The sequence below is a fragment of the Lepisma saccharinum genome, chromosome 1, assembly GCF_977018435.1.
Source record: "Lepisma saccharinum chromosome 1, izLepSacc3.1, whole genome shotgun sequence".
Taxonomy (NCBI): Eukaryota; Metazoa; Arthropoda; class Insecta; order Zygentoma; family Lepismatidae; genus Lepisma; species Lepisma saccharinum.
In genome coordinates, this window is record NC_139229.1 from 178,905,275 (window position 1) to 178,919,400 (window position 14,126).

General features: G+C 38.6%; 1 protein-coding gene across 1 annotated transcript in view; it reads right to left on the reverse strand.

Moving 5' to 3' along the window:
- Positions 1-2,875, reverse strand: part of LOC145990379 (nose resistant to fluoxetine protein 6-like) — a 29,238-nt gene extending 26,363 nt beyond the window's left edge. Inside the window, exon 1 of the mRNA XM_083126075.1 lies at positions 2,594-2,875. Coding sequence (XP_082982201.1) covers positions 2,594-2,861 — 268 coding nt within the window. The 5' untranslated portion in view covers positions 2,862-2,875. The remainder of the gene's footprint in view (positions 1-2,593) is intronic.
- Between the last annotated feature and the right edge of the window lie 11,251 nt (positions 2,876-14,126).

A 14,126-nucleotide genomic window follows, 5' to 3' on the forward strand; every position in this document is an offset into this window, starting at 1 on the left:
ATGTGTATGTTTTTGTTTAGTTTGTGCTTTTTGATAAATCAATTAGATTTCATAGTTATTATTTTCTTGCATTCTTGTTTTTCTTTTATTGTGCGTAGATAATGATCTCTTGAGAGAGAATACATTCAATACTCACTTACACTAATTTCGGTATTATTGTCAGTAAAGTATATTTGAAAATAAAAGTAATTGCTTATCTTTTGATTCTTATAATAATAATTCCCCCCCCCCGAAATTTTTGAGGCCAAGATTGTTGGTGGTCCCCCCACGATTTTGCACTCTGCTCTCTCTCTCTCTCTCTCTCTCTCTCTCTCTCTCTCTCTCTCTCTCTCTCTGTGTGTGTCTGATTCTATTTCTCTTCCTTTTGTTTGTTTTCCATGTTTCTCTATCTCCTCTGCTATTTCTTTCGTACCTTTTTCAGCCGGCCCCCGTGGCGAAGTGGTTAGCACATCGCGCTACGACGCCAGGGGTCTCTGGTTCGAAATGGAGCATGGGTCTTCTTTATGAGTGTCCGTTCATCAATTTCATCATATCACCCCTCATCGTCGTTTTCGCAATTAGCCAAAAGTGGCAGAAAAGCTGAGTAAAATAAACCAAGCCAATCGATTTATTCCTTACCCTATCTTTCGTGCTTTCTCATTCCTACCTATCTCTTGATCCTTCTCTCTCTCTCTCTCACACTCTCTTTTTCATTTTATTTACATTTCTCTCGTACACACACACACACACAAGAACTTATTTAGAAGTTGTCCGGACCTCTTCCTCGCCGAGAGAGTTACCAAGTGTAAATTTAAATAAGCAAAATACTTGTTTACTGTTGATTGTTTATTTATTTCAACAGAACTTATATAAAAATAAGGATCTTATTGTGATTATACACAACAGTTTGCTTTGACTGTACCTGCGGAAATTTATGCGTACCACTAATAATGCGCGTAAAAACTTTTTAATATTATAATCCATTAAGATTTTTGACCTTAATTTCTTTGTTAATACAGCTGCTTTTGTGAACATTTTAGTAGTGGTGTTAAGTAGACATAAGGTAGATAATGAATAAATGTTGTTATATCTCCACTCTTATGTCATGTTTTTAGCTTTCATGTGAATAACAATAATCATAATTGACCTATTATTATTATTGGACAGATGTATCTTACTAGCTTATTAATTACAATCCTTTTTATTACTAGAAGTAAGTCTTGAAATCTACCTGGCGACGAATGAGGAATAGATTGTCCCGGACTATCGACCAATTGAGTTTTGTAAAGGTTTCCAGCCTTTCTAGAGTTAACGCAGCTCTCATCAGGCTGACGATGAGAGTGACGTTAGATCTCGAAAGCTTGGAAACCTTTACAAAACTCAATTGGACGATAGTCCGGGACAATCTATTCTATTCATCTTTATTACTATTATTATTGTTAAATGTGACACACTTGGTTCGTATGCAAGTGCGCGCACACATTCTACAGAGCGATCCATTTAGGTGTAGACCGCCTCGTTGGTATTTGCGCTATCGGCAAGCGAGGCACTCGCGGCCGTTTGTAGGCATCGCAGCGTCGATGAAGCAAGCGAACAACAGTTTTCTAATCAGAGTTTTAAAAGGAGGTATTTAAAGTAGTCGCCTTGGACGCGCACAAATTTTTGATACATCTTTAAGGCACCCACTAACGTAAACTGGCGAGGGGGCTAGAAACCGGTTTTTACGGGGATCCTGAAAGTGGACAAGAGACTGTGAAGTGATAAGGGTTCTTGTTTTGTATTGTGTGGTCTGTTTATTAGTCTGGCGACTGTGAAGTGATACGCTGCTTGTTACGTATTGTTTTCTTCTAGTGTATTCAACCGCAACCGGAGTGAGCAAATGTTTTCTACTGCACAGCATATACATGTATTTATTTATGATTCATATGTGTTAACTCAATCGGCACGTGAAGTTCAAAGATGATCTGAAACAATATTCTTGGGTGTAAAGCTCCATGCGATTTTATTTTTTATCTCTGGGTTACATTTAAAAATGTCTTATACAAAGTCAAATCCACACACCCTGGAAGAACTGAAACGTAACATCCGCAAATAAATTACTAACAATGATCAACGGGAACTGCAGAGAGTTATGGCTAACTTCAAGAGGCGTCGCAAATGTGTGTACAACGAAGACGGCCAGTTTCAACACCTTCTTTCATAAATTGGTTACTAAATAAATCACTCTTTAAACTAGTTACGCAAACTTGTGCTCTTCATTCACGGACAGTCTACAGTGCCGACATGCGGCCGCGAGCACCTCCCTTGCCGATTGCATAAACACAGGCGCGGCGGTCTACACTTCAATGGATCGCTCTGTATATCACAACGTACATTTCTTTTACTAAGTTTAAGGTTAATTCGTATCGATTCTGTTCTCCACTAGGTTAATCAAGACTGTGAGAAATCATGAACCAGAAAACAAACTTTAAAAACTCAGGGTTGGAAACAAAGACTTCTGGGTTATGATAAACATTTCATCGTGAAGGATGAAAAATTTTTATAGGTTAGGTTGGAGCGATAGTGCCACGAATTGTTATTTCTACATCCATATAAAGAAAAACGTCTAACTTACTTGTTCTTGCCCAATCGTATTTGAAAAAGCGAGCCGCCTGTGTACTTTGCAGAGAACACAATGAATCAGCTCTTCCAAGTCCTTCCGTCGGAAATTCCTGAAGCCTCTGCAGAAGAAGCAGAAATTCGTCGTCCAACGAGTCTGTTTTCGAAAAGACCAGCTCGTTGTTATCCATCGCCCACGCTGGTTGGTCGCCGTTGGATCTCCCGGCACAGAATAGAAGCGCCGTGGTCAGCACCAGTACCCAAGATCGTGAAACGGACGCCATCCTCGCAGCCTCGAGGCGACTGCCGCACTACGTGTGGGGAACATATGGATGGACGGTGAACGGGCTCTTATCTCCAACCACACTCGGCCAATAATGTCAAGGTGACTTATCTGATTGTATTCTCAATCTGAACTCATCACTAGCTTAAGCACACTTATCAGCTTTTCGACGATTAAGGGTTTAAATGCAACAATCAGAAGCTGAGTTATTTTTTGTGGTTCGGTTGTGATGATCCAGTTAATGAAGCATTCACTAATCGACAGAACATAAACCAGGCAAACAATAATTATTGCAAAATATGGGCGTCCCGAAAGGTGGGGTTCTGGGTGTTCAATCCCCCCTCAGTAATGCCTGCGAAAAATAACCTTAATAATAATAATGCATAAAGAAATAACTTTCTTGACAGAGGGGCTAGTGTAATGAGCTTCGAAGCCAGGAGTTCCAGGTTCTATCCCTGCTTCTGTGTACTTATGAATATGAAACTTTGCAGGTCTCCATGTGGGATACATATGCACAACCCGTAGAAGTTTCTTCAAAATTGAAGATGGTCGAGCAGGGACCATATCTGAATTTAGGCCACTTGACATGGAATGACCCACTATCGCAAAACTAAAGACTAATTTTTACATTATGATCCACCGCTGGGGATATATTATTGGAAAATACTACAGTGGAATGGAGTTAATCATGTCTAGATGCAACGAAATAAATTACAAAAATTATATTTTTCCGGATTGCAACGCATGGAAGGTATTTGACACAATCTTGCGAAATATATCAGGAGGAAATTTTCATTATCAGTATTGTAAAGGAATAAAATATATTCTTGAATGACTACGCAAAACTCTGTATCTCACAAATAATTATTTGTATTTTCCAAGTTTTTTTGTTTTTTTTATTGCTGGATGATAAATCCTCGTTTGGAATTACATCACAGTTATAAGCTGTCACGTGCCTACAAATGGAATGGTGGTGGTGTTTTACAAAAAAATGGATGCACTATGCTGTAATGAAAATTTTCTTCAACTTTATACTGACTCAAACAGATTGACGTCCATACCACTAAAAATCTACCAACGCTCGTATACAGCAAATGAAAGTTAATTTGACTTGACTCTATCAGTGAGGTTAATTTGATATGGATTTGCCACATCCTCAAATTAAATGTGTTTTAATATCGTTGACGTGCGGTGACGTTGACACTTCGGGCAACAATCAGTGGCATGCCCCAGGAGGGAGGGTTGTTGTGGGTCATAACCCCCCCCTCCTTTTAGGGCCCAGTATTCCTAAAAGAAGAACGTCAAAGACAGGAAAAAGATTGCAAAATGAGGAATGACTACTAAAAAAAGTACACGTAACTACAAACCCCCTTTAGAAAATTAAAAACGATTAGTTTTGACTACTAAGCCAGAGATTCCGGGTTCGAATCTCGGCTTGGCCATGAGTGTTCTTTGTATGTGTCCCTTCATCAATTTTATCGTATCCTCTTCGCGATTAGTCACAAGTGGCGGAAAAGCGAAGTAAAATAAACCAAATCAAACAATCAATCAATGATTTGATTTGATTTTTGTTACTTATCGTCGCTTTTTGGTCGATTTGGTTAATCGCGAATATGATACAATAAAATTAAGGAAGGGACAAACGCATAGAACAACCATGCCCAGGTCGGGGTTCGAACCCGGAACTCCTGGTGTCGTAGAGCGCGGTGATAACCACTCCCCCACGGTTGGTGTTTTAAGTCCTTTATACACAGGAAGGCTAATTGAAGACCCCGGTGCAAGAACGAGACAGCTCCAAATTATAAAAGTTTTCAAGAGATTCGAAAACTGAATAAAATAATGAAATGTCGAGGAAGTAAGGGGTATGCAAGTGCAATAGCTAGAAGCAACAGTAACATACATATTGAGAAGTGTGCGGTCTGGATAGCAACTGCTGCACGCCGCCGAGTGGCCGGACACTGAACTATAGCCGCTGCAAGAACCACACTGCTCCAGGAGCTGTCTGCGATCATGAGCCGGCAGAAACACGCCAGACAACTCCTTTTCCATTCCTACTACGCAACAAATCTGTGGAGCTTTCTGATTCTTGCACCAGCAGATAGAGCATTTTTTTCATGATAGATTACAGCAAAAAAAAAAAAAAAAAAAAAAAAAAAAAAAATCGCCAAGAAGTGGAGCTGTCTGTTTCTTGCACCGGGGTCTTCAATTGGGACTGGACCTACAGGTTAAAATGGGATCCGAACCACTATGTGCCTCCACCGGGTACCGATTCGGGACCACTTGCACTCCCCGACGGAGCTCGGACAACAACAAAGACGAGAGGAAAGCGCTAACCATTCGGATACGTGGGTATCGATAAAGCAAACTGCATTTTTCCTCAGTGGTAAATTTCAATTGGATTTTTGAAACATCATCTTTGTATATCATTATTTTTTTTATTTTTTTATTTTAAATGCATTGCTTGATTTCCTTCTCCACCTCACGATCTCGTTACTGACGGATCCGGGCTTGAGCCCTGGCCTGTGCATGAGTGTTTCTTTGTATCCACCCTTCACCCATTTAATTTAATCAACGTTCATGGTCATGGCATAAGTTAGGTAAAGTGATGCAAGAGCAACGCTAAAATAAAAATAATAATAATCTCCTCCCAGTGCATCAGCAGGGCACTGTGAAGTCAGTAGTCTAGAGTTCTCAGTTTATGATTGTCCCTCATGACTTCCATAAGCTCCTTAGCTACTTATCACGATTAAATCTATACAGCTAGATGGGTGGTGGCAAAAATTCAATATCCCTATTAAAGGGGATAAACAGTTTAACAAGACACACTTTTTTGTAGTTTCTTCAATAATATTCATTTGACTTTTTGAGTTCTGGTCCAAATAATTACATTATTCACTGCAGAGTACAACATATAGGAACAAGAATGCGCGCTCGTCACGGGTTTAAATCCCGGCCTGGATTGTTCTGTGCGAGGTCCCTTCACCAGTTCCATCATATCATCACTCATCCTCATTTTCGCGATAACCAAATGTGGCAGAAAAGCTAAGTAAAATAAACCAAACCAACAACAATAATAAGAACGCGCGTTATCTTGCCAAAATAAATACATCCGTATTTATGACTCTTTAGCTTACCCATTCTTTTTATTGGAGGCCAAGAGTCTAGTATATTTAAATAAAACACTACTAAAACGAGAGCATGAGAGAGCGTGAGCAAATATTTGTTATTTAATCATTTTTGTCTGCACAATACGTTCCCATTTCATATATAATGAAACTACTTGTACATCCCATATTATACAGTACTTTTCACGGTCAAGTCGACCGTGGAGCGGCTTCTATAGCACGCCGGGCAGTGAGAGCGCGTCTGCCGTGATTTAGACCCACAGCTTTACGCTGACCTTCAGTGCTTCATTATCCAGATAGCTGGTATGCAGTTCGCACGTGTTTGTGAAGTGTTAAGTTGTTAACAAGTGTTTTACATTGTTCTGTTTTAGTTTACGTATTCCTAGTACTTTTCTGCAGTCTAATAATGCCACCATACAAGAGCAATTTAAAACAATGAATTTTTATGTACGACTCTTACGTTATTACGAATTCTTGTGGGGAAGTCAGAAGGCGTTTTGCAATAGAATTCCCAGATGTTCCTGTTCCATACAAAGGCAGTGTTCGAAACTTGTGAACAAATTTAGGGAAACAGGGTCTGTTCTTGATAAGAAGCGAAAGGTAAAATGGTGTGTGAGCACGATTGGAACATACTCCTCAAAAATCCCAGTTCTTGATACAGTTTGTTATGCATTTCACTTATTCGCTTATCCTGCAATAGATCGTAAATGAATATTGCTCCACTTAGCATCAATTCACATATTATATCTTCCGCACAAGAACATACATTTCCATAACGTCTGCGTGGCAGCTACCAAGGTTTTAAAACTGAAATCATTAGTGAAAATTTACTAAACTAATGCCGTAAATGTGTGGAAGCAGGAGGACAACATTTCCAACACCTCTTCTAACAAGGTACGGACAACGAAGTTAGTAATGAGGTGTGTTATATACAGCGTATATTGATACACTTGTATGTTTAATTGTATCTTCTGCAAATATTCTGAATAATGACACAAACTGCCGGAGTACTACGTGAGGTGAGTGTGCGTGCTCATTTAAATTGTAACCGTCAATATAATTGTACGAGCTGATATCATTACGTAGCTAGCGATTCCAGTTACGCGGATCTTGCATCCACTTTGTCGGCAGACGCACTCTCACTGCCCGGCGCGCTAGCTGCCGCTCCACAAGTGACTCGACCGTGAAAAGCACTGTTCATACATATTGGACAACATGTAAAAAGTGATGGTGTAAAAACAGAGAACATTAGTACTGCATATATTTCCCCCCTGAGTTCGTTAGAAGATTTACAGAGGAATCGAGGGGAAACCAATCCCCTATCTGTTCCTATAGGAGATAGACTAAGGTACTTGAAACAGCGACCTCTCAACCATTGCAGCGGGGGGCGAGGAGGCAATGGAGGTAGAGACAGAAATCTTCCCTTTTCCTTCTGGCGACTGTTTCTACCTGAAACTGGTAAGGCGGAGGAAAAGCCAGCTAGAGTAGCTCCTTCCAGCCTTGCCCGCTGAGCTCACCAAGAGACGAGAAGCGCGTTAAAAAAAGTGTTGCATATGAACTGTGGCTTCAACAAGACAATTAATATTGATTTGAAAATAATTAGAGATGTGAGATTAATTGATCTATCTCTGCTAGACTAGCTACTCCTCAGTGCACTGTATATTAACGTTGTTATTTCGTTGTTCCAAAGAAGGATTCATTCAACAATTGAAAGTTTACATATTGGAATAAAAACAAATTATACAAATTCAACGATGTGCTCAATTTTACGTTCAGACCTCGATGATCTAGGAGTTAGCAGTGGCGCTGCAAAGAATCTTCTAGGGTTTCTCACCATTATCCATTTATATTTTCATTTTATTTTTTTATCGATAAATTTGCTTCATTACATTTTGTCATGGTGGGCCAGCAAGTGGACCAGATTGATTTTTTGAGTGAGCCATGTTCCAGTTTGGACCAACCCTGGCACCACGCCTCATTCATATTAATAAATTATGAAGACCATTGCACCATGTTGATGATTACATTATACTTGCACAATGGCCTTGTGTTGAAAATAAAAGATAAAACGTCATCCCAGCTTAAAAGCCGGTATATTTAGGTCCTGTTACAATAGTGCTCTACACATGTCTGTACTTGAGATCATGTCATAGATAAAAAACTTAGAAAATACAATTATTTGCTAGATACTTAGTCTTGCATAGTCATTCAAGAATGTTATTTTTTCCTGCACAATATCGGCTATAAAAATTTCCTCTTACTATATTTCGCAAGATTGAATAAATTGCCTTCCATTGAATTTATACATGATTAACTCCATTCCACCCAAGTATTTTCCAAAAACTATATATCCCCAGGTGGATCATAATACAACAATTCGTCTTTAGTTTTCAATAATTGGCAACTTTCATTGGAGCGGTATCACCGTATCTTCCGTAATAGTTAACAACCTTTCACAGAACCAACTCTTGAGTTTTATCGTAAGTAAACTAAACGTATTTTTACCGTAATTACGGAAATGGTGGTGGCAGATAGAGTGACTTTAGTGTAATTTTGAGGAGCATATTTACAGTAAAAATAAAGTAATATTTGACACGATTTTATCCATAACTCACACAATATGACAGTCAAATTATATGTACTTAATACACTACTTTTACCCAGTGAGCTCCTCAAAGAATGGCTACCAGCATGCTGCTGAACTAGTGCACCCATCCCCTCCCAGGAAATTAGAAAAAATAGCCCAAATATGCACTTTTTGTACAGCCTTCAGTGGTATATTAAATGTGACTGCCCCTAAAACAAATATGCTCACCCTGCCTACTCGATTATTTTTTTTGTGAAGCTGTCACTGGAACACATTTCCCAATGTGTGCCCTTGACTCTGCTCCATTGGATCAATTCTTGTCATCCTTTTACAGTTCGCGCTCGAGACATAACTAATGCTTTTGGACCTACAACGGAGATACTCAAAGAGACTGCCACTCTTCAATTTTGACCAAATTGCCACCCATTTCTCTGGGCTTGCAGACAGTTTGAGAACTATAATGGTTATAATAAATACACTCTTAAGTATGAAATAACAACGCACTTTGAACAAGCACTCCTTTCATGGCACATTTACAGCAATAGCAATACGGCCTCCAAAGCTCTCGCCGTAATGAGTGGGTCAGTGGCGGCGATTGGGTTACAAAACTGGGGGGTAAGGTGCCAAAACGGGGCGGGGCCAAGAACAGTTTACTTTCCCTTGGTACATAAGGTTTATCATATGTGGGTGTTATATCAGTGGGGGTATTTGTCAGATACATTCCTGCAAAGCATTCATGGGATCACCCAGCCTCTACAGTCCCGCCGTCCTTATATCCGGTGCGGAGACAGCCTATGTGGCATTGACCCTCTGTTGCCGCGTTTACCTACGAAAGCACTCGGGGTCAAACAACAAATTAGGCCTAATGCTTGCCAAGAAGCGGCAACGTTAAAAATCCCCCTCCCCAAAGCAACTAGCAGGAAAACAGAATTTTGTCAATATAACCGTTATCCACTGTGAATGGACACCGGTTGCTACGACGGCCGGAATATAATCAATGGGTTTCTGGGGGAAAAGGGGTAAAGACGATCGGAGCGTGATGCTCATCACATCACCTCCAGCTATATCCTAAGTTGAGAATGTTTGGAATCCTCCCTTCATACTCCCAATGTGCCTTCGTTCATTGCACGGTGCCATGAACAAGGGATAACTTATTTACCTTTTATTTTTGTTTTCTTTCTCAACCTCAACAAAAGTCATGCTTAGTAAGAACCTACGTGCCGGCAATGTCACACACTACTTGACCAGTATAATCGTGTTTTTCTTTAAAAAAAAAAATAGAATTTGCGGACTTTGGTAACATCGAATTCCTTTTGATGTATTTTAAACAAAATCAAGATACGTGATTCCATACAGTTTCGTTGACACGTGACAGACATGAAGCTTCAGAATTGATAGTTTGGAGCTTTGCTCTTGACACACATTAGCGATAACAAAGTTTTCCTCTATCTGGATATTGAAACTTTCCCCGAGGATGCTTATCTAGCGAAACATGAAGGTTAATTGAATTTCTTTGTTGGACCCTTTGGGGGAAAAAATCAATTTGGAACGGAAGCGTGCTCTTGAAGGACAAGTTTGCACAGGGAATCAGATGAAAATTTTCAGATTACGTCAGCTGAGATGTGTGGACAGAATTATACTATTATATCGGAAAGATCAGTGAGGCATGACATTTCATTAGGACAGAATATGCATGAAGAACGGCATGATGAGTACTTTCTTATCCTGGTCATTGGTGTAACAAAATATTCTTTCTATGCTTTGGCATTATATGGCTCTCTGTCTATTGCCACGTAGGTAGAATGATGGCCTGGCCGTTCCTTTGTGATGCTTTAGAAATTTTATCTATCGGCGCCACGATTAGCCTAAAGAGGCAAAAAAGCAAAGTAAAATAAAATAACACAAATGCATTAAAGTGTTTTTGCCTCTCGAACAAATATGTCCCTCTTTCTCAACCATTCTTAATCAAGGGTTCCCTGGTTCGATCACTGGTGGGGAACCTTACACAGTGCGGTAAGCGATACACAGTGGTTCGAATCCTATTTTTAAACTGTAGGTATAAGTCATGATTAGTCTATCTGTGCACAAAGTAGACTTAATGAAAAGTTTGATAAACTCCTTGAAGGTGCTGTTAAGTTAGCTGTACATGCATGAGCAGTGAAAACGTGGAAGATTACTCATGACACAGAAGACAATTCATCGAGATTAAAATTGAATGCCGGAATTCTCCAATTTATTTATTTCAGACTAGAGAACGTGTCACAGATCCTTGTAGGTTTACATGACAGAATTTCATTTGACACTTAGATGATCGATTATGCAAAACATTTTGTCCTTTAATCCACATTCCTCTTACTAGATGTCGCTAATCTCTTTTCGACAGCTTATATCACTTTGTTGTCTGATGCAAAGCAAAAAATAGAGATTAATATATGCTATATGGCAGGTTTGCTCAAGAAGATAAGTGCAATCTGAACTGGAGATTTTCTTTTGTAGAAGCATCTTCCTGTGGCGTATGGTTGTTCGTGACAAGGCATGAACCTTGTTCTAATCTGTGGATAGAGAAGTCCATGTAGGTAGAATATTTTACTGACACACTAATCCGGAAACGACACTTGTATCTTCATTTTCTGTGTTGGAAAATGCCGCGAATGTTCACATTTTGTCAAGACATCCAAGCTAAAAGTTCTTCGTAATTAACGAACACATTATTCATAACTTACAGATTTTGAAAAGTTATTTTGTAAACGTAACTGAGTGGATATTCAAGAATCTTGAGAAATAGTTCAATGCGCAGTTTTATTCATACGACAGCTTGTCGAAAATTGGCGAACATAGGAATGTTCCGTAACAGGAGGGGCAGTGTATGGCAGTGTTGTCACATGAAGGAAATTTTAAGATACCGGGCTCACATGTAACATCTAATCTCTTAGAAGTCTTTCTTCGTGTAAATTAATCCCTACTAGATCTGAAACAATTAATTCCATTCCATTATTTAATTTTTAAAATCGGTTCTTTGTTTAAAGTCCACATTATGCGCAGATAGGCTAATCGCGACTGGATCTGAAGTTTTAAGCGGAATCTGAACCACGGTGCAATGTGCCTCCACCTGGTATCGAACCCGGGACATCCTTTATTACAAGGTGACGACGTTATCATACTCCCTCGGAAAGGTCTAATGTTTATAATTATTGTGATGATACAACTAATATAGCTAAATCTATGGGAACCGTTCATGTCATTTTTCGTATTTTCTGTATTTTTCGCAAAATATACAATTTGATATCGGTAATCTTCATTTTCTGTTATTGCCGTTCATTCAGTTAATCCTGCTATTTATGTAGGTTGATGCTTTCTACTGGTGAGCTAACAACAATAATAATTTGACATTAATCGATTTGGTAGCAATTATACCAAAAACTATATATTCCCTTGAAGAAATACAAGAATTTATTGCGCATACTCGTACATTTATACAACGTCCACTCGGCGATGAACTGATAGATATCTAGCATTATCTCTCTTTGAACCTTGGTGTGAGATGAAGGTTGAAGATGAGTACGATAATATTTACTAGATATAGATTAAACTTTTCTTGCTCTTGTGACCCATATCACTGTCCTAGTTAAGTAACGCTGTGAGAATTATATAATGACCTCTATGATGTGTATATTAAACTAAAACTTTCTCTCATCCATTATCGCTTCTTCCAATTCTCTTCTTTAAAACTTATTTGTTATGATTAAGAATATCTCACTTATGCACATGAATTAGAAGTTTCACTTCTCTTGGGAAAATTTTCGTGGACACCCTTGATTGAACATCCAAGTATGTGAAGGATTCTGACGTAGTTCTATAATAAGAATAATAATAATATGGAAAGAGAAGTATTTGAAGAACAGTCTAATGTTATTGATAAACTTTTAGCAAGCTGAGAGGATGAATGGATTTAGATGACGAGAATATCAGATTTCGTAACATACCCTTTAATATTTTAATAAGTTCATTATGCATGCTTACCGGCAGTGTAATTCCCAGCTTTTGTTACACTTATCAGATATGATAAGAGTGATAGACAAGAAGTGGCAAGTACATCATTTATCTCTTGGACCTATTATGAGCTACGTCATGCACGTTCCGCACTGTGTTTGCATTGTATGCTGAAAACAACGAACGATTTCCAACAGAAGGTCTGTCTACGTCAGGACTAAAATGTGTAACACAGATAAAGGAGAATGTGAAAGCAACAGACAAGTCAGCTTGTGCAATCATTCAAAATGTATTTGCCATATGCTGTCCTGTGACCACTTTAAACTTCCATAAGGGTTTGTGAGGAGAATGTAATAAGAAAATAACATAGTCATAATTTAAATAAATTCTCTCCTGGTGAAGTCACTGACAGGGAGAGAATTTCGATCAACAGCGTCTCCAGAAAATTTTGTTTTTTGTTATTAGACGTTTTTCTGCTTTGGCGACCATGACTCCATTGTAATATTTACTATAAACACTTAACCAAGCTGTTAAAATACTTACTTTTGTCTGAAAATTCATCACGTGGTGCTTTCGTGTAGACAGTAAGTATGTAAGTTCATAGTTTGAGGAGTAAGGGCCGAGCGACTGCCCGGAGCGCCGCTCATTAGCGGCAAAAGTTTATTTCTGATTACATAAGCGTGGCTATTTGTTTCTTAAAGAGTTGGATTTATGAATTCATTGAAGTTACTGCTGCAAAAACTAAATTCATATATTGCAAAATCATATAGCAATTTAAGCTGAGAGATTGTGTTATTTTTGTGCCGTTATTAAGGTAACGAAAACACACACGTATCTACAATAAACGGTCTATTTAAGAGTAACACTAAAAGTATTACTTTTTTTTAATGAAAAATGTAAATGGTAGTAAATGCTGCTACAACTGTTTCAAGCATTCCCATTGGCTGGTAGCTTTTTTGGGGTAGTAAGTAATCTGTGGTGGTTAGGTTAAGCTTGTTGGGTTTGGTTCTTTTAGAGGAAGAAGATGACAAAAAATGGTTGTAGCAGAAATACCGACCAATGTAAATATATAACTTTTTTTCTTTTATTGAAGGAAGGTGGAAAGTAGAGAGTCCAGGGTAGAAAATTGAGAGGGAGAGAGTGGCAAGGTGGAAAATAGGGACGCCAAAAATCCGCTCCGCCCGGGTGAAAATTTTATCTTGATCACCCTCCCCAATCACGGTGGTAACACACCTTTGAAACAATATTTTGTCTAAGAAAACATCAGGTGTTCCTTTGACAATTCGCCAGAAAATGAAACAATGTATTAATAGAATCTCAATATATTTATTTTGCTTCACTTTACAAAAAGAGCACTGTATAAAAGTCTGCACTACTGTATCATAAACACTACTTCGTCCTTTCTTATTCAGTGGCCGTTAACTTTCTTTTTTCTTCTTCTCTAAAAAACAAAGAGAGCAAAACAAATAAATTGTATCATCTTATGATATATAATTCAGAAACGAAGTGTTGTCCAAAAAGTGAAGTTACAAAATTTCAATGGCTCTAGAGGTCACGAACACAA